Here is a 22,316-nt window from a genome sequence, read left to right as displayed (position 1 = left end):
GGATTTTATGTGTCCTTTACCACAAAAGTAAAAATTTATTGTATATACAGAGCTCTACCCTCACCTCTCCAAACTCTTAATTTCCCATCGTAAGTGAGACACCCCAAAGAGAATAATTATTGCACCCTCTGAAAACACCTGACAAAAACTCAAGAAAACTCTTCAATGTAATGAACGGACCCCACACATCTCACTGGTCCACATAAGCAAGCAAGCCAACACTTTAGAAATGAAGGAAGTTAAAAGAAAACCACAAATTCCGTGATACTGCATATTTTGACTCTGGAAAAACAAATTGATTTTAAGAACAAAACAAACTGACTTTAGTTTGGAAAACTTCTGGATTACAGCATTTTTCATCATCCTTATTTTGTAATTTACCAAAATGTTATGGTAATAAGGATAGAAGGAGATAACATATAAGAAGATAGGTAACCCTAAGCCTACCATGCATTTTATAAACATTACTCATTTACCTTCACAGAAACCCATTAGAGTAACCATTGTTCTCACTTTAAAAATTAGAAAAATCTCAAAGGTTAGGTGGCTAAAAGGTGGCAGAACTGTGGTTCCATCTTGGACTTCTCAAAAGCCTGTGTTCTCTCCTCTATATTTCATCACCATGTGGATCAGGCCTCATAATGCCTCAATTTCTCTTTCTACATCCAATATTCCTTTAACTGATGCTGTAGTATGGCAGAAAAATGCAAAGATAATAGTGTGTGGGTTCAGAGTAGATTTGATCGTGGAGTTGAACAACCTCTCTAAAGGTTTTTCCAAGAGATCCTAAGCCAGTGGGATGAGTTTCAAAGACCTCTTTTCCCAGACACACCCCATTCCTGTGCTGTGTGTGATCCAACTACTTGCCAAGAAGTAATTACATCTCCTGATATAGTTCTCTGATATTCCAACTGACTTCCGTCCTTCTCAGGTTGCATTTAGTCATGAAACCAAGGAGAACTGTTTCACATGAAGCTCTTTTGCTAATCTTAAAGCCCACCGTGCTTATTTACTTAAGTCTGAAAGCTGAGCATTCATGGTGTTGTCTTCTCCCAGTGTGACCCTGTGATTTGGAGGGCTGGGACTTAGGTCAAGAAGATCATAGGATGGGGCAGAAGGTTCACTGGTAGTCTGAAACAAAGCAAACAAAAAACATAATGTAGAAAAACTGTCAGGTAGTTTATCATGGCTTTCTCCTAAGAAACTTTACTTTGGAGAAAAGAAGATCCTATTTGGAATCATCTTGAGAGATAATTCTCCACTCAATAGGCAAAACCAGTATAACCACATCTCACCATCTAAGTGGGTCCCTGCTTAATTAGAAAATCTCCTAATGACTGCTTATTGATAACTTAATAACATCAAGTGATTAAGGCAAATATTCTACATCATGGAAACCACTCCAAATCATTAATGAATGCCTCCTTGTTTTAATAAGCCTAGCTCTTTACTGTACAATTTATACAATGTTCAATGGTTTATCTTAAAACATTTCTGATCACTTACATTGGCATCTTCCCTCTGGTTATTTTCCTCCAAAATCCTTTGCTGGTTTCTAGTAAACCTGTTTAAATGAGAAAAATGTAAGAATTTAAATGAAAATGCTACAATATTTAACAAATTATTAATAAACAAATATTTAGGAGCAAAGACAATCAGCCTCATTCCTACTCAATTCTCGATAAAGTACTTTAATAATTTTTTTCCAGTTTATAGAGGTAAAAATGCCTTTAGAAATAACTGCAAGAAAATAGAATAGTATTAAAAGTATTAATAATCGTTTCCATTGCCTAGAAACAGTCCTTTAACATTATGATGTATGTCTTTCTTGTATATTTTTCTATAAGTTAATCTATTTTAAACTGAGTTGAAATTATATGTTATATAATTTTGTATCCTAATTCAATTATTTTACAAACATTTTTCTAGTTATTCAGAAATACTATTTTTAGTGGTTGCCTATTTTACCTTATAAGTGCATTATACATTTAACTATTCTTATTATTCCCAAATATTTCTAATTTTGCCATTATAATTTTCCATAAAAATTCAAAAACATTTAATGTATTTTCACTGTTTATCTTCATTTTTATAAGATATTTAATGCCAACTAAAAATATTGAGCTTTTATAACTTTTTAAAATTTTACACTTCTCATACACTGGGGATAGAGGAGGGACAGTTGAATGAATGAATGAATGAATGGAGTTGAAAGAATAGTGAAGTTAAAGGTAGAAGTTCAAGATTCAAGCATCAGTATTATTACATAGCTGTATAACCATGGATATGACTTCTTAATCCTTAGTTCTCCATCTGCTAAAGGAGAATAGTAACATTTGAACCATATACTCAGAAAGTTATTCTCAGGGGCAAGATATCAACAGATAACACAGGTGGATGAATGTGGAAATTCTACGCAAACTAAGAGCTTCTTTAGAAACATAGAGTATTACTATTATGACACACTGACTCCATGAACCTAAACACTAAAGTCTAAAAGTTTACAGTTGATTTAAACACGTACTTGAGATTAAGGATTTTTCCCTTTCTAAAACACGTTTCTTTCTTACGGCATTGGCTTCTCGTATGCTAGTTAGTTACATGCTGGGTATGAACAACCTTCACAGGTCAAGCCTTGAGTAACAAATTTCTATTTCCTTATTTGTACAACTATTTCCTGGTTGTAATAAGTGGAGATTTTGGGGGATATTAGAACAGAGTGAATGTATCTTGCATGTGGAATAGACGTGAATCTTTGGGAAACAGGACAGTTTAACTTAACAATGAATATGTTAGATGACGAATGGAGTGAAGGTTGCTAGTGAACTGACTTTAATAGGAAGATTATGCTGGACTCCCCAAAGGAGCCCAATGTAATCACAAAGGTCTTTAAATGTGAAACAGGGAGGCAGAAGAGGAAGTGATGCCCTTAAGGGTGTCTCAAAACGCCACTTTAGGAGAATGTGAAGACTCGACCAGACAATGTTGGCTTTGAAGATGGATGAAAAGGGTCATAAGTCAAGGACAGTGGGCAGCCTCTAGAAGTTGCAAAAGTTAAGGAAATGGATTCTCCTCCAGAGCCTCCAAAAAGAAACGTAGCCCTGCCAACACCTTGATGATAGTCCGATGAGACCCATTTCAGACTCTTATAGAAATGTAAGATACTAAGTTTATGTCATTTTAAGCCACTAAGTTTGTGGTAATTTGTTACAGCAGCTATAGGAAACTAATATGCCAGATTAGTATCTTTTGTAGTTGCAAGAATTTTCTCTCTGAATCTCACAACTGACTGCAGTGGCTTTTGGCACACGTGGTTCAGTGTTGAATCAGAATGAGCCATTCACAGAAGTAATCCAATCTCCTGATAGCAACACCAAATAAACACACATCCCCCTTCGGAGGAAGGTTTTTGTCATTAGTTTTATGGTTTGCAACAGAATTTTCCAAAATGAAAACCAGAAGGCAGCACTCTACCAAAAACCATGTGGTTTTCCTTAGACATTTTCCGCTTACAAAGGATTACACCACAGAAAACAAAGGGTGAGGGCTGTGAGTTTGTTCAGTACTGTGAACACTCACATCCTGAGTGGAAGCCCTGTCATCACTCCACATGATGGCTGTTATCACTGAAAGGCAGTAAATATGAGATAGTAAATGAAAGAGCTGACTTCATAGCTATTGGTTTTACTTCACTGATTCTCTTGGCTCATTTGTGATCAGTGGGGGAAAAAATTCTAGTCAATAAATTAAAAGGCTCAGTGGGATGTTAATGGGTAGGAGGAAGACAAGAAATTAATATTTAATGAGTGTCAGTGTGTTAGCACTCCCCTGGGAGCTGTTACATACGTGATCTCACTTAATTTTCAAAATGAAAACAAAAAAAGAAAATCCTCCAAACAGGTAGTACTTTCCTCTTTCACAAACAGGAAAAAAAAACCCTAATTCTTAGAAAAGTTAAGTAACTTGTCCGAGATCATCAGCAAGATTTGATCTAGGACTGTTCTATGTCATGGTATCATTCTTCATCGGCTGGTTAGAAACACAGCCACTGTGCAACTACAAATGCCCAGTGATTCTCAACAGAAACGATGCCCCAAAGGTGTCTCAGAATGCCACTTTTAGGAGGAACAAGCTAGCATTTAGTGAGCAGGGACAGGGAACAGTGCCCTACCCAAAGTGCCAATTCCACTCCTACGGGAAACAAGAATCTAGTAAAATGTGGGGATCTCAGAGGTTGCGGAATTTCTATGGTAAGAAGACCCAGGGATAAGTTTGGAAAGAGATCAGGAGACATGTCTGGAGCTTTGTATCCAGACTGAGGAAAAAGCCTCCTGACAATCTGAGTATGCTGCAGCTCTTTGGAGCTAGGTTCTGGGAGAACGCTCTCTCCCCAGGTCTATTGTACTTTCCCATAGCTTCGTAAACCATACCTGCTTTTGCTCTGCTCCTTGTTTAGTCAACTCCACTCATTCCGTAGTTCTCAGCTTAAATGGAACTTCCTCAGAGAAGCTTCCTTCGCCCAACCTGGATTAGGTCTTGCTGTGATTCTCACCAAATAGGCCTCCTGTACTTTTGTTTCACTGCATTTATTTCAATTTCCAAGTGTGTATGTTTATAATTTAAGGTGTTTGCTGACTATAGGCTCGACTATTAAAATAGATTATAAGTTCTACTAATTTGATGGATGAATGAGTTAAAAACAACTAATCAGTAAACTGTGAGAGAAACGTGAACCATTATGTAGCTATTAAAAACGGTTTCCTAAAAGCATTTAAAAACACAGGATAGACAAATGGTTGTTACGCAGTAAATAAAATTGAGGGAGAAACAAAAGTATATGTTCTTTATATGAAGAGAGCTATAAAAACTTTAGAAAAACTAAAGTATTAGTGACTAAGTTATGAGTATTTAAAATATTTCTCTTTATATTTTTCCGAATGAAAATTTAAATATATATATTCACATACAAAATTTCTTCACTGGCCACTCTGGTTTTTCATAGACTATTTTCTCAATATGAAATGTTCTCCCCTCTTCTCTTTCCATAATTTTCTCCATCTCAAACTTAGAGTACACCTCACTTTCCCCGAGATTCTTTGTTTATACTATTCGTCTATTTATGAGCTTATGATGTGCTCAGTGCGGACAATATTAAGTGAATAAAATCCCGGTCCCGCTCACAGGTTCCACAGCCTGAGAATGCCCAAGAATGCTCCTAGCACTGCTAGCACTGCTCAGGTATCCTCCCATTCTTGCAAGCCATATCTCAAGCTCGCAGAAGGCCAGGACCATGATCCGCTATCTCGGGAGGAAAGTGACCCAATTCCAAACTTGTTCTTGATATGAGTTTTCACCTTGCAGGCACTGTGATAAGAATGCTGAGTAACTGGTGGTGAAACTAGAATCAGAGGAGGGCCGGAGAGGGTGCACCGTCTGCTCACCTCTCATATCCAAGGATGGCATTGTTCAAATCCTCATTCACTTGAATTAGCTCAACAGTTACATCTTCATTCTCCACCACGATGAGCAGCTCCATGATCCTTTCTTGCATCTCCCGACCTGTCTTATAAAGTTTCTGTTGAAGAAAGGAGAGAGGTTTCTTCTTCCGTGCCAGGAATGTTCCATAAAGACAACTGATTCACAAGTGTGTATAACCCTTTTATTACCCCCACAGTGAGTCACCTATGGGAGATTACCAAAGTATTTAACTACGGACAGCTCATCCTTCCTAACAGGAGGTGATGAATTATAAATGATTATATTTTCCTCTAAAAATCAAAGTAGGTGTCATAAAAACAAACTGGTGCACTGCATGTAACATTGGACTAGAAATGAGACCCAGAGTATGGGGATTCCAGGTGGACTGCTTATTAGCTGTGCTGTTAGGGGAAAAATATCACTTGTTTTTTATATCTCAATTTTCTCATTTGATAAATGAAAATTATACTACTTGCTACATCTGTTTCAAGGGTTGACATTAAAATCAAATGAGATGTGCATAATGAGGAACTCTATAGCTATAAAGCACTACAAAAAACATAAAATGCTGTTGTCATTATTGGCAGTAGTGGAAGGAAAAAGTGTTCAAATACATTTACAGCGGCATGATTTTCCTATTATGTCTTACTTAAATAAACATGTAAAATACAGCTACAACATCACATTCCAAGATAAACTGAACCAGAATTTAAAAACTAGTCACAGATAATATCCTTATTGAGATGACCTAGAATCGCTGCTGTAAGCCATGGCTCTCCTCCCTAAACCAGTTGTTTTCCATTAGCATCAGAGGCACCCACAGCAGACTTACTGATTCATAATCTCTGGGACTGAGGGTCTGGGAATCTCCATTTTTTAAACAGGCATCCCAAGTGTCTCTTTATATACAATAATGTTTGAAGACTGCTGCCTTACAACTTACTTCCTCCTAGGCAAACTTCCAAACAAGCCTGAGGAGCATAAAACTGACAGTAATATTTCTTCAAACCAACCCTGACTAGAATTTGTCCATGTAATAGTATATTAACATCCGGCAAAAACACAGGGACGTTTCCCCTTTTGAAATGAAAACAGTAGAACTTGCTAAATCATCACAGTTACATTATTGTTTTTTCCCCTCAAGAAAGAAAGCCCTGCTACAAACCTTATACTTCACAGAACCACACAGAATCTCAATCTCTTACAAGGCTCCTGACAGGAAATCTCTAAATAAACAGAGCAAACTATTACCAGCTGGCATTTAGACTGAGAGGTAAAAGCCACTAACCCTCCACAAAATCATGAAAAAAAAATATGTAGAAGACAAAAGGAAATGAAAAAGAGAAAAAAATGAGACAGATAGATAATAGACTCTTGGGTTTTATACCTGTTAACGTGCAACCAGAAGAACTGTCCTATTTGCTAATAAGTTGGATGCTAACAGCAGTGCTAAGCAATTTTTTTCTTAAATGTCCAGATATTAAAATATTTTCTGCTTTGTGGACCATGTTTTCTGTCATAACAACTCTGCATTACAACATGAGAGCGACCATAGACTATGTGTAAACGAATGAGTGCAGCCATATCCATCTATAAAACAAGGATAACAAGTACTTTATAGGGTTGTTATAAGAAGAGGAAATGGTATAGCTGAAACTCCACAGTGTATGGCATACACTGAGTAGTCAAATGCATTATGGTTGTGAATGGAAGTATCACTAGACGCTTAACTAGATAACTAATACCATCCTGTAATATTCACGCCACCAGCCAGGATTCAACATTATACAAAGGAAAGAACTCAAAACAGCATTTAATACAATCCCATGATGAAGGAGAACTCTTCCTTTGTTCTTGCATTTGTAAGTGTACAGGAATCATTCTTCTCACTCAATGGCAGCCTCGCTAGAGCAATGTCAAGATCAAGGGAAAACAAGGGTTGTTAGATGCCTGTGACAGAAATGTAGATATTAACTTGAAATGAATTTGCAAAGAACATCAATAGCCCCAGGTCACACGAAGACCCACCCTTTGCCCTCTCTGAGACAGATGGAATGGAAACATGAAAGGAGCACTGCATCTCTCTGCAGGTTTGCAAACCATAATTTGAAAAACCTCTTCAAAAGCCAGCCCACTCTGATCTTTGCGATTGATGTCTGCCTCAGAGGAGGGCCAAGCCACCTGGAGACAGCATAGATCAAGCACCAGGAACCGAAAGGACGGGTCAGAAGATCCCCACCCGCCTGTGGATGTGGGAAGCCAGAGGGAGTGAGAGAAAAACAGAGTAACAGCTGCTGGTGCATATGTCCGTCACTGAGCCCCCTGGAATTGCCTCCATTACACCCTATCAAAGGGAAGGCAGGCTTCTAAGTTAAAACGAATTTAACAAACAATTGAAAAGTCTTTGGAGCAAAACAAAAAGTAGCTGTTAAGAGCTTCCTCTTCTGGTATCCAGGTGGCTCTGACTCCTCCAGGACACTCAGGAATTAAGGAAGGAGGTCTCTCTGCATTTCAACTCCAACTGTAATTGTCCCACATTCACCAACACAGGGCGACTCAATAAAAAGTACCTGAACATCTCCCTTGGAAAAGTAAAATTGGAAAAGTAAAAATGGGAAGAAATGTGTATACTAAAAGCCTGCTCTGGAAATAATATCTGCATGGCAATACTCCTATTATCAGCCCATAACATATTTCCTCTCTCTCAGCACTCCCCACCCAGGCAGAAAGAGACCCAGAGAATGTCTCTATCTGCTCAAAATAAAAACTAACCCCTCATCCTAAAACCAAACATTTCTCAGTTTAACTCGATCAGTTTCTTTTTCCTTGTACAGGGTTTAGTTGAGCGAATGACAAATTAATTGTCAAGATAATACTCAAGAAGATCATTAACTCATTAGAACCCTTCCAGCTTTGTTCCAACTAAATACTGTCAGCCTTTGGTTTACTAAAAGCCTTTGTCTTCAGTAACTCCTTAGCCCTTCTTTTGTCTTAAATCATGAATTCAACAAAGAGCATTAATCTATGCAAGACACATCTCATGAATTCAGTCAGTATACTCTCAATATGCATAGTTGTATGGGTTTAGAAGTATAGGACTTAGTTACTGTCCTCAAGTTGCTTCCAATCTAGAGAGAACTCATACCCACATCAGCTGTCTATACGAAAAAAAATTAATCTTAGGTTCGACATGAGAAACAAGTTGGTATAATGGAGAGAACAAAGTTCTCACTCCAGCTCCATCCCCTGCTATTATGTGGGCACATCAACCCCTTTCTGAACATGCAGCCTTATCTGTAAAGGAAGACAGATGGTCTCAATGACATTGAAAGTTTCTTCCACTCTTAATACCTATAAGCTTCTGAAGGGTAAAGATGATAAGAATGGTCAGGGGAAGATGACTTTGTATTTTACTCTCAGTTTTTTTTTTTTTCTGAACTGGTTACAAATTATTCTCACAGGATCAAATATTACATTAACATGATTTTATATTTCTCTAGTAAGTCAGAGTAAGGCTTTCTCTAGTCCTACTTTTAAAATTGGAGCTCACTTTAATCTGCAGAAGACTAAAACATTCTCTTGTTTTCCTTCTGGGCTAGGCAAAAACAAAATAAGACTAAAATGGGAGTACAAGGGAAAGTCAGTTACTCAAGGTTAGAGTAAGGTGGTCCAAAACCAAGCGCATAAGGCTAAGAAATCGAATACAAGAGCACGTACGGCAACATTTCATTCCTGTAACCAAAACCGACACTACTCTCTTAACTCATCACAACAGTCATTAGACTGGAGGCAGCCTCAGAATCTTTGTGCACCGCTCCGGCAAATTAAAAGAAATCCATTCTCTCCCACCAACCCCAATGAAATTTATAGTCCACAAGAAACGTAGTGGTGAGGAAAGGTGTTTTATCTGCAAATAGTTTGACTGCCTAATTGTCTAACAAAGAGCTGGAGCCCCGTTATTTAGCAGAGCTTTGGGATCTAACTGGCATGGATTAGAGAACACGCTGGGGATTCCGTGTACACAGGAGCTCAGATGGAAGGAAACGAGACAGGGAACAGGTTCTAAACAGAATAGCATCTAGAAAGTAAGCAGCAACAGACAAAACAGAAGTCAATTCCAAGTTTAGAGGCTGGTGTTAATGTTAACAAATTGCATAATAAGACAATGATCATTGGTATCGACTGTATAAGAAGAGCCAAGGAACTTTTGAATGAAGACTTTCTTTATGTGAACACCTTTCTTTTTCACCCCAGATTCACTGTCCACACTTTCTGCCCTGCTCTGTGCCTTGAAGGCTGACCTGTAGGGAACACTTCATCAAGTCTCCTGCCTTCTCTCTTCTGATTGGGCTCAGCCAACTGGACAGATTGGCAGGAAATGGGAGGAAGGAGGACTGAGGTCTGGATATTTATTCCTTTCATTCCTTCCACCAAAGGCACCACTACTTGCAAGGCTGCCTTCTCCACATGATTCTTTGCTTCGGGTTCTGGCAAAAGTTCCCTCTTGCCTATTTATGCCTAGAGATATTAGTTGAGAGTCCAGGGTAGTGAACGAGCTCCTGTGGTTTCTCTGAATCCTGTGATATCTCACTAAATAAATAGTACCTTGATTAAACTCTTCAAATTACCCAAATTGAGCAGGCTATCTGTTTAAATGATAAACTCTGCAAGACATGAAAACAGAGTCATTAAAATAGTAAGATACCAACACAGGAATAGACAAACAGATCAAACAGAGAACAGCCTCTGGAAAGACATCCTTGTATTAGAATATAGAATGTATTCTAATTAGTAGAGACAGTACAAATTGTTAGTAAATGTCATTTGGGCAACTAGCCATCTAATTGAAAAGAATAAATGAAGGTAAAGTCTCTAATTCAGACCAAGGATAAAGATTTTAATTTTAAACCACATACAATCTAGGTAAAATCCATTAATTTATTAAAGATATTTTTATGGAGTTATTACATCATGCCAGGCACTGCTCCGGGACCAGAATCTGAGCAGTAAATAAGGCATGCTTTGTGAAGCTTCCATGCTAGTGAGCAAAGGCAGGTGAACAAAAATACAAGGAAAGTGTCAGAGGACTAGGTGGAGGAATGAAATGGGGATGGAGCAGGAAAGTGGCTGACTTTAGGGTGGGGCATCAGAAGACTTCTCAATGGAAGTGACATACTGAAATCGGATTAACGAGAAAAAGCTGGCCATTAGAAGACAGGCATGAGAATCAAGGATGAAACAGCTCTCTAGCAAGAATGAGCTCAGTGTGTCCAAGGAACAGGAGGGTGGCCGGTGTGGCCGGACGGAGAAGAGCATGTACTATGGAAGGAGGGGTAGGCAGCAATGGCTCTGTGACCAGAGTAAGGAGGTCGGGCTCCATTCCAAGTGTAATGGGAAGCCACTTCAAGCAAGGACCTTCTTTCCCTTTTAAAATGCTATATAGAGATATTCAGTATCATTGGTCATTAGAGAAATGTAAATCAAAACTGTAATGAGATGCTGCTTCACATCTACTAGATAGCTATAAAAACAAAACGGAAAAAAACAAGTGCTAGCAAAGAAGTAGAGAAACTGGAACTCTTATGCATTGCTGGAGGGAATGTAAAATGGTGTAGCCACTGAGACAAATAGTTTGACAATCTTCAAAAAGGGAAACAATTACTGTGACCCAGCAATGCTACTCCTAGGTGTATATAGAACTAAACACAGGCATTAAAACAAAATCTTGTACATGAATGTTCACAGCATTATTAACAACAGCCAAAAAGTAGAAACAACCTAAATGTCCCTCAATTAATGAATGGATAAATAAAATGTAGCATATTATACAATGGAATATTATTGGACCATAACAGGAATGGAATTCTGACAGATGCTACGACATGGGGGAATCTAAAAACATCACAGTAAATGAAAGAAGCCAGACACTAAAGCCATATATTGCATGATTCCATTTATATAAAATATCCAGAATAGGTAAATCCATAGAAACAGAAAGCATACAGGTAGTTGCCTGGAACTGGGCAAAGACAGGAAGGAGGAAAGACTGCTTAATGGGTATGAGTTTCCTTTTGGGGTGATAAAAATGTTTTGGAACTAAACAGAGGAAATGGTTACACTGTGAATGCACTAAATGCCACTGAATTGTATGTTTTAAGTTGTATACTTTAAAATGATTGATTTATGTTATGTGAATTCGACCTTCATTAAAAAAAAAACAAAAACATAGTTTTTGGTTTCTAGCAAGACTATACTCAATTCCTGAAAACCTTCTTGATAACAAAATACCTAAAAACATTGGATATGATGTGAAAATATTTTAACATGCATGCCTAAACTTCTAAGAAAGTATGAGAAATCTTCAAAGGCTGAAAAAATCAAATAGGATCCAAAGATATAAGAAACAATAAAGACATAAGGGCTCAAAAGGCACCCATCTGTCAATCTCTAATAACCTGGAAAGGCAGGAGACAAAGCCTGGTGCCTGGACAAGACGAGATGGATCAAAGATCTCATATGCAGCATGGACACCTAAATGGCTACTCCCTTATATGTGAAATAAGAAATACATATGTCACTGCTCCCAGTTCCTGACACAGAGCTCCTAAAACCCTGGGTGATGGGAGCATATTTTGCTCTAATGAAACAACTCTTGGTGGGCTTCTGGATGGCTTCAGACTAGGAGCCAGTCAACAGAAAGACCAAACCACAATAAGAAGCTTGGAACTCTCAGCCCTACCCTCCGTCCTCTGGGAACGGGAGAGAGGCTGGAGATTAACAACAATTAACAACAACTGACCATGCATGCATGATGAAGCCTCTGTGGGAGTGGAAGAAACTTTCCTTTACCCTTCCCCTAAGGTTCTTTCAGCTGGTCTAATAATTAAATCTGCATGAGGCAGATTAATGAGAGAAAATAACCAAATTTAATTACATATGTACAAATAGGAACTCCACATACATGAGAGTCAGGGACAGAAGTTTAAAAAATGAGGTATATGTGGCATTCTGAGCTAAGGATGGAGTAAGGTAAGGTGCCTCAGGGATTCAAAGGGGAGGAAGATCATTGCAGGATAAGAGAAACAGAGGTTCAGTAATTAGATGGTTGCACCACCCTCTAGATAGGTCATAAAAAGTTATTTCTAGTGATAGTTCATTATGGCAAGGCCCCTAATTTAAATTATTTAAAGGCGAGGTAAAAGTATCTCCTGAGCCTACTAGGTCTACTATTTGCCTTTAGCTCAAACTAATGCACATGCCAAAGTGGCACATTTTGGGGAGGTCCGTTCTGAACCTGTACGCCTCTATAAATACACATAAACTACAGGGTTCGGACAGCTTCTGGGTTGGCGACCACATCCATGTGCTAGGAGGGTGATGCACCCCAACTCCACGGAGATAGAACCTCAGAACCCTCTGGACTTCTTCATCTGCCTATTCATTTTCATCTCTTGTACTATTCTTTTTAACAAACCAGGAAAGTGTTGCCCTGAGTTCTGTGAGTCATTCTAGCAAATTATCAAACCCCAAGAGGTCTTGGGAGCCCCTGGTTTATAGCTGGTTGGCAAGAAGTATGGGAGACTTGGACTTGCAATGGGCATCGGAAGTGGAAGCTGTCTTGTGAGATTGAGCCCTTACCCTGTGGGATCTGGTGCTAACTCCAGGCAGACAGTTTCAGAATTGAGTTGCATTGTAGGATGCCCAGCTGACAGGAGAATATGGTGAGTGTGGGAAAAATACCCACACATTTGATGTCAGAAGTGTTGGTCTGGATAGTAAATTGCCTCGCCTAAAATAAAAAAATTAATTAATTAATTTTTAAACGGTTAAAAAATTAAAAAAAAAAAAAAAAAAAAAAAAAAACACCTCGGTCCTATAAAGGAAAATGGTGTCTCAGCTTTCAGGAAGAGAAGAAAAATAAGTATTTTTCCTGAGAATCCGAACAGCCTTATTCCATCATCATCTCTAGGAACGAAACTCCCTTCTTGCCTTCCGAGGTGAAAAATCCTCGTGAGTGCTAGCTAGTCCTTTCTCTTCTGACTGCAGAGGTTCCAGTTTCTCTTGGAAACCACCAGTAACTGGATCACAGTCTTTTTCCTCTGGCATTAACAGTGTGAAAGAAAAATGAGCTATGCGATAAACCTGACAAGCTCAAGGGGGCCACATGGCAGGCCTGACAAGCTCAGAGACCGAAAGTAACCATACAGGATAGTCTGGTCATAAATTCCTACCTGGGCAGGCCAGGGCGGGTTGTCACATCATAGGTCTGTAGCTTCCTTAGCAAAGGTCAATCTGTAGCTTCCTTAGCAAAGGTCAATCTTACTTTACCTTAAGTGAACCCTGTCTGTTGTTCTTATATATCTAGGATAACATAGCTTTAAAATGTAACCGTAATTTTCTTTTCTAGAGCCCTCTAAGGCACAACTGCAGGCACCAGAGCACAAAACCATCAGAGCAAGAGACCACAGAATCCTTCACTGTTATCTTGTTCCCACATACCTCTATGTTGTAAATGTTAATTATTAACTATCCTCTACCCACTAATGTAAAAGTATTTGTTTCTCCATTTTGCTTTTGATCTAATCCCAGAGATGCCTCCACTTTGCTTTCTCCCATCTCTCTAATCTACCAACAATGTATTCCGCTCTTTTCTTAACACGTTCAACTCTGATTCTAAAAGCATAAAAGGAGCTGGAAAACTGCCATCCTCCAGAGCATTTTCTCAATCTGTTGAGATTTTGCTTCTGGGCATGTACTCAAAATTCTTACAAAACTTTTCTATAAGCTGGACATTCTTTGGTCAACAATGGTGACACTAAAAGTTCCCTATTCCTGAAGTTAGCTGCTGGGACAGCAGAGGATGGATACAGTTGTTTTCATATCCGAGACCCATCCAAACTTATTTCGACTTTGAGGTTTGTAGAGGCTTCCTCTGGAGAAAGTCGCTTTGAAAGGGTCTGTCTCTTTGGCCAAAATGAGGTTGCCAGTTCCTTGGCCGGTCTGGTCCCACCCTATACTATCAGACGCTGAATATTCTCGCTGTTCTGGTCTCTTGATGGTCTGTCTAGGCTCTCCTGTAATCTGAGAGAGTATATTCTTATTTTCATATTTCTTCTGTCATTTCAATAGGATTTGGGGAATAAAGAGATAAGTTTATTATTTTAGTGAGCTAAAAAACTAACTGTGGTTATCAGCTGGTTTTGGGAAAAGAATAGATTTCCATTTCACAATTTGCAGAGTTGATTTCAAATACTTCACCACTTCTTTATAGATGCATTCCTCCCCTCAGAATATGCTTTTGGGATGCCCAATGCCAATGGCTCTCAGTGCTTCCCACCTTGATGCCCCCCTAGGCTCATGCCAAAGCCTTCAAAAGCCCTTTTGGTTATATGGGGGAGGCCAGGCAGAATGCTAGCATTACCTGGGGCTTCTAACACCATTGATCTAAATAGTTCAGACAGATGTGAGAAAAGCCCTGAATATGTACCAAAGAATTCCTTTGTTTCCCCATACTCTATCTTTGCTAATTTATTTTTAATATCCTTGTACCAGAGGCTCCTTGACCTCTTGCCATGGAGGATTTCATTAATTATTTTAGACTGACCGTAGTGAGATATGATATTGTGATATTACAAGAAATATAGATTTGCTCTTCAACCCCAGTATCTAGCACAGAAATTCTAAAACCCTTGGAATTTCCTGAGTAGTGGAGGTGAGAGGAACATCTCTTGTTAGTCATAATAAGCTCCTTTCAACCCTACCAGAGTTTATGCTAATACGGTAACTCCTGGAAGAGGGGGTATTGCTGCCAAAAAGACCAATCTTGTGATTAGAAGGTTGGACCTTTGAGTCCCATCCCTGACCTCCAGGGAGGGGAGAAGGGCTGGAGACTGTGTTAACCACCACTGATCAAGGATCAAATCAATCCTACCTACATAATGAATCTCCATGAAAACCCTACCTAAAGGGGTTCTGAGAGCTTCTGGGTCAGTGAACACATCTAGGTGCCAGGAGGGTGGTGAACCCCAATTCCATGAGGTCAGAAGCTCCTGACCCTTCCAGACCTCACCCTATGTACCCTTTCATCTGGCTGTTCATCTGTATCCATTATAATAAACCAGAATAGTAGGTAAAGCATTTTTCTGGATTCTGTGAGCCGTTCTAGCAAATTACTGGGCCTGAGAAGGGGGTTATGGAAATCCCTGATGTGTAGCCAAATCAGACAGAAGAGTGAGTAACCAGGGGACCCAGTACTTGTGATTGGTGTCTGAGGTGGGGGATATCTTGTGGGACTGAGCCCTTAACCTGTAGGGTCTGTGCTAACTGGATAATTATAGTCAGAACTGTTTAATGTGAGGGAGAAAAACCTTACTTACAAGGTGTCAGAAGTGTTGTGAGTAGAGAAATAGTTTTCTTTAATGAGGTTATTTAGATTACAAAAAAAAAAAATTCAAATACATATCAAAAGAATTTAAGACTAGCACTTCTCACACCAGGTTTCTATATGCTTTTAACAAAAAGCACAAGAAAAAGTTATACATACATTAGGCTCTGTAAACAAGCTGATCCTAAGCCAGAACCCATTTAGTCTGAATTGCCCATGAGTAGTATTCTAATGTTGATTTATAACCCAAGTCTCTTTACTATTCAAGGCAACACACAGCCCTAAGCTCTGGCATCAAAACAGCCACCAACAAATTAGCATTAAACTTGCAAAATTCAAACCAATATCTACACCCAGAGACTCTGACACAATAAGGCATTGCACTGTACTCCAGGATTACATAAAATATAAACCTGAATTCATGTATTTAAATGGAATATGGCCATTTTTCAAAAATATCTGCCACGTATTTTTATTTTAATATTTAATTTTACATTTAGTTTAACACTCTCGTTAGCATCATGAGTCACAAAGTTTGTATCTGTAAAAGCCTTCAATTGTGGATTTTTAAAATACAATCCTACATAGCAACTCTAATAATTAATTTTAACCTCCTGTATAAAAAGGATGTTATGGTATTTTTGTTTATTAAGGATTATCTTAACTCTTCATTTTATACATAAAGAAACTAAGTCCAATGACAGTAAATGACTTACCTGAGGCCAAGAACTCCAAGAATCCTTAGCAAAATGATATACTGTTCCAAAGTAAAGTATTCTAAAAATAATATATTTAATGCCACTGATGTGAAATATTGGTTTCTCTCAAGGTACGTTATTCTGATGTTCTGTAGGATATTAATAGATACTCAGCAAATGGGGATTCTTTGGTCAAGTAGTTTGTAAGTGTTGAATTAAATGCAGACTCATAGAACTTCTACTATACTAATGGGTTTTATGAACCTCCAAGAGAAATACAGTAGGCAATTTGTTTTGTAAACTTATTTAACCAGAGATGTCATTTCCCCCATAGAATGTAGCAGTACATGAATAGGAAATGCTGTCTTAAGCTGTTTCCTAGAGATTCTTCTTGTTTCCCCAGAAATAATCATCTCATAGTGTCACCAGAGGAATCTTTCTAAAATTTTATCTGGTTATCCAGTTCTTCAGCTTATATCTCTTTAATAGTGAGTGCCCTTCTGCCATCTGGGACAAGCCCATGCTGGCATGGTATATAAGGTCCTTAATAATCTGTACAGACCAGATCTTATCACTCTTCACCTGGAACTTTACGATTCTAAGCTGTACTTGTAAATTCTCTTCTCATCCCTACGTACCTGAGAGATGCCGCAAACTCATATCCATTAATAGCGGCTGAGGGGTGTCAAGGAGTTCCTTAAGAGGTATGTCTGACTCTTAGAGGTCTCGGGAGGTAGGCTTGCAGACATATAGCTTGAGAAATGACCTTGCTCTCTTTTTTAAAAAAACAACCCTTTAAAAATGTAAAAATTTTTTCTGAGTTTATAACGCTGAAACAGACAAAGGCCTTCATGTGGCCCCACTGGCCAGTTTGCTGACTCCTGGATTACAAGAAAGCACAATTTAGGACATTCGAGAATGCCCACAATGAGTACTGTCTCATAGCAGGGAAAGAAAATGAAGGATGCGCCATACCTAGAGACTGTGGAAGCCAGAACAAGATGGCACAGGGGGCAGCTAGCAGAGTTTGGTTGAGGTACGGCAGTGAAACAACCAGGCAAGACAACCCCTGCTCACAACTGTCTCCCCATTTGAGACCTGATAGCTCCTGAGTTAAGAGTATCTGTTTCTAGGTGGGAACACTGCCTGAACAAAGACATAGAATATATTTCCAATTGCAGGTAGCATCCAGGAAAAGCAGGAAGCATACAACTCAGAAGACCGGCTACCAATATATCCTACTCAGCATCACCCCATACCAGTTCCGCATACTCTGAAAACGACAGGAAGCACAAGCTGCAACAACTGTGTCTTCCCCTTGGCTTGAATGAGCTGAGTCATAGAGAATGCAGACCAGATGATAAGAAATCTCACGCAAAAAATGAGCTCACAATTAGCAATCCAGCTAGATATCTGAGGAATGCAAATGAAAGAGGTGATAAGAATTTGCACCCAAGGAAAAAGAATCCATAGAGAAAATGAAAAAACAACTTTAAAAATAATTAGAAATACAAAAGGGGGAAACACATTCATGAGGAAAAAAGGAACTATTTTAAAAATCCAAATAGAATTTTAAAATTAAAAAAAATAATGTTGAAATAAAACATTCACTAGAAGGGCTAAATAGAAAATCTGATGTGCAAATTTCAGAGAAATAATACATGGAGAAACTTAGATCTACAGTACAAAAGAATGAAGATATGAAAAGTATAAAAAGATGTTAAAGGATAAGAAAAATATATAACTGTAAGTTTTGTCATCTAATAAAAGTTCCATAAGAAAAGAATAGGAAGGTCATACAAAAGAAATATTTGAAGAGCTGACAAATCCTCAGAATTAAAATATAAATAACTTAGCAAGGCAAAAAGGCCTGTCAGGTACTTCCCTAAGAATTAAGGGAAATTATACATATGTACATATATACACACATATCCCCAGACACAGTGTAGTGAAATTTCAGAAATGTTATGGTAAAGAGAAATCACAAATATAACCAGGAAAAAAACAGATAAAACAAAGGTGCAAGAATCAGTAATATACTTATCAGCATCACTGGATGCAAGAGAACAATGGAGCAGTATCTTCGAAGGACTTAAGAAATTTTGCATCTAGAATTATGTTATCTAGCCAAACTACTGGCACTTAACAAGGCATCGAAAAGACATTTTTGGACAAGCAAACACTCGAAGTTTATCACTAATAATGGTTCAAGGAGATAGTGGTAATATATAAGAAGTGATATTGAGTGTTTCCCAAATAAGCAATGGTGATGAAAAATGTCATTTACTAACAATCTGAGAAGTTAAAGGAAAGATAACACCAGCATGGGAAATGAAGTAGAAATCTGAGAAAAGTAAAAAATATAATAAGGTTCTTAACCTACTTGAGAAGATTTAGAAACTGATTTTTCCCCTTAACTGCTTCTAAAATTAATGTTAAAATGTATGTTAAAATTTAAAATGGATAATTAGAACGAAAAATTAGAGGGCAAAAATAAAGTGCATGAATGTACAGACATAAGAAAAAAGTGTGGGAGGGCCTAGCTCCAGTAATAATGAACTACTCGTGGCTTTCCACACCTGCTAATACTGTCCACTTTTTCCAGCAGCCTGAGAACTGCCTTCATCGAAACCTTTCCAAAAATTCCCATCTTTCTCCTTGCTCCCACCCAGTCCCACTGTATGATAAACATATTTCAATCACAGCATCTATGACACTTCATTAAACTGTTGACAAAAACAATCTTGACTCAACATAAGTTCCCTGAGAACCAGGAGAGCCTCTTCATTTTTATATCCTTTCCCCCACTGTAGTTATTCAACATTTGTTGAATGGATGGATATAAAGGCAACTTTTACACATTTAAAACAATTAGAGACTAATAAGAGACTGTATGTGTCAAAGCCTATAAATGATTAAATGATGGTAAATTATTTGTTGCAAGAGGGCAAGGGGCATGTCTATAGCATTTCAGAAAAAGTCATCCTGCCTCTTTTTAAGTTTAGAAATCAACTCGACAATGCAGGAGGATACATTAGGCAATGTTAAGGTGTCTTCCACGTCCAAGGCTCTAAGTTTAGATAGAGAATAAATTTAAGAGACACTTTGACTGATTGTCCCTGAAATCATACTCCACCTGCAGAAGCTCTATGTCTTCATGGTTTTCAGATCCAGGAATATTCTCCATCAATATGTTAGACATCACTCTCACATTCATCTTCACCATATCTAACTCACTGAGCAATTTTCCAATCTGCAGAGAACAACACAGTCACCAGTCAGTGTGTGTGACACAAAGAATGGCTACCTTCTTTCCTTCTCTCAGGGAACATTTACTGAAAGAGGAAATCTTTTGTAAAACTTGATATTTTCAAATTTAATATTTTAAATTAATATATTTATAGATTTTATAAATGTATAATATGTCACCAAAAATGGACTTAGCATCTCTTATAATAAATCCAAAAGTATGTTCTAGGAAAGTTAAAAATAAAGGGAAAAAAATCGGATTAGAACCAATATGGAGAAGGGGGAAGGTGACTACACCAGGAACCAGGATGAACTGGAAAATGTTGGTCTGGGTTTCTTGGCAACTAACAAGAAAAGGCAAGAAAACAATGAAGGCGTTATTCTTCTCATGGTGTTAGAGAAAGAAGAATCAAGGCAGAATCACTTTTGTTTTCTTACTGGATTAAATTCTGAGAAGTTAATCACATGTATGTTTTTATAATGCTGAATAATAATAACACAAATTTCTCAAGGACAGTTCCCTTAGAGCAGGATGAAAATGAACTTCATATAATAATAATTGCTTATCTGGACCTTTCATAAACAGATATAGACAAACAAGTAAATGTAATTTCAGTTGGCACAATTAATACTAGCAATAAGGCTACCATTTACTGAGGTTTCTGAAATGATATATGGACAATCCTACCAAGAGCAATTGGAATCAGCTAGTTGACACAAGAGCCATTCCACAGCCCAGTGTCCACGAAGACACAAAAGCCACTAGCCACGCACAACTGTTAAGGGCTCAGGCTTTAGGGTCAGACAGAATCCATGGGATTAAGTCCATTTAGAACTGAATCCCAATAAGTCACATAGCATGATCACTAAGCTCCAGTTCCCACCTCTGCAGAATGAGGGTAATAATGTATCTCCACCTCACAACGTGAAGAACAAACGAATTGTATATAAACTGCTGAGAACTTAGAAAAAGTCATCAATAAACACAGTTGTTGCTATTGTTACCTGTTCTGGGACCAATGTAATAGTCGTGCTTCGGGGAACAATTACAGAAGAAAGAGCTGGTGCAGTAGGACCAGATGTTGGTGGTTTCGATGAGATCTGAGCAGTCTATCAATGAGATATGTACACATTATTATTTGAATTAACATACCCACCCCAAGCCTGGTTTTTCCATTCCAATGACTCAATCATTTTCTCTCAACGAAAGTTCAGGTTAGAGGGTGTTAGCCCAGAGTGAATCATCAAGTGTACAACCTACTCAGCATTTTTAGAAGAGTACTAAGCTAGTGGTGTGCCTATAATAAAGTATTCAATAAAAGGTGGCTATTATGATTATTAACTAAGTTAAAATTTAATAAAACACTCTTAGTTTTTACCAAAGGTCTACCAGATAAACTGTTATGTGAATTACTGCTGTCTTCTCTTTGGGTTGTTAAAAACAAATGGTAAATCGATTCATGTCAAGTCTCTTTTAAGTCACAGCTGGCAAGGCTTCTCTCCTTTTCCAGCAATGACATCCGCTCACCCCCGAGTGGGGCTTGAGCCCAGTGCTTCTCGACATTAATGTGTAGAGAAATCCCTTGGAAATCTTGTAAAAATGAGATTCTAATTTACTTCAGGGTTGAATATACCTAACAAGCTCCCAGATTATACCCCACATCATACTTTGAGTATCAAAGTTCTGGGCCACTACACTGTGTCTTGGAAGGAAGAACAAAAGGGGCATGTGAGCAGGCTCATGGGCAGAGAAAAGGAGGAGGCAGAAGGCTAATGGCCAGGAGCAGCCTGCCAAGTAAAAGGATTAGCCCTTGAGACAAAGCTCCCATAAAGATCTGACTTTTGGTATATACCTGAATTCCTTATTCCACCGAGCAGGACTAACCAATCTATGGAAGGAAAGAACTACTGTTTTTGTAGTACAGAAACAATAGAAAATTAGGGGGTGAATTATATAATCAGCCACTCAAAGTGTTATAGTTCAAAACCTTAAAAATTATTTGCAAATGTGGGAATACATGTAAACATCCTCTCCCATGGATACAATATTAATAATAAACAAGTATATTATAAGACTACTCAAGTAAAGATCCTTGTCTAGCAGCAATCCTCTCTTTTGAAAGCTGCCCTCTACTATAGCCAAATGATTTCTATTTGGAGCCCTCATATTCATAGACTTCAGCTGATTTGTGCAGAAATAGAAAACTGACCCAGGTTGGTTTAAGGAGTCTGTTCTCCCAGGATTTTTGACTTGGAATCTGGAAAAGCTAAAGCTAAACCATGAAAATCTGGGAGCTGTTATCCACTAGGTGGAAAAAGCTAGTCTGTAATGAGAGAGAGGAATGAAGGTGACAATCACATGTACACACAGAAGTGGACAATTGATAAGGCATTTGAGTGCCTGGTTCGCTGTGGTTCCGAAGATCCAACTAATGCCAACCTTCTTGTGGCTTGTTTATTCTAAGAGATACTGCAATATCCTTCTAATAATTAATTCATCTTTTTGC

General features: G+C 38.2%; 1 protein-coding gene across 2 annotated transcripts in view; it reads right to left on the bottom strand.

The window, feature by feature from the left end:
* Positions 1 to 22,316, bottom strand: part of TOM1L1 (target of myb1 like 1 membrane trafficking protein) — a 47,753-nt gene that overhangs the window by 12,621 nt on the left and 12,816 nt on the right. For both annotated transcript variants that reach the window (XM_006924849.3, XM_025041776.1), the window contains exons 6-10: positions 20,815 to 20,919; positions 19,697 to 19,813; positions 5,442 to 5,575; positions 1,507 to 1,564; positions 1,014 to 1,131 (exon numbers count right to left, since the gene is read on the bottom strand). In XM_006924849.3, coding sequence (XP_006924911.1) covers positions 1,014 to 1,131; positions 1,507 to 1,564; positions 5,442 to 5,575; positions 19,697 to 19,813; positions 20,815 to 20,919 — 532 coding nt within the window. The remainder of the gene's footprint in view (positions 1 to 1,013; positions 1,132 to 1,506; positions 1,565 to 5,441; positions 5,576 to 19,696; positions 19,814 to 20,814; positions 20,920 to 22,316) is intronic.

Source organism: Pteropus alecto, unplaced genomic scaffold (genome assembly GCF_000325575.1).
Source record: "Pteropus alecto unplaced genomic scaffold, ASM32557v1 scaffold98, whole genome shotgun sequence".
NCBI lineage: Eukaryota > Metazoa > Chordata > Mammalia > Chiroptera > Pteropodidae > Pteropus > Pteropus alecto.
The sequence above is the reverse complement of the archived record's forward strand: the minus strand, read 5'-3'. Positions and strand labels throughout refer to the sequence as shown.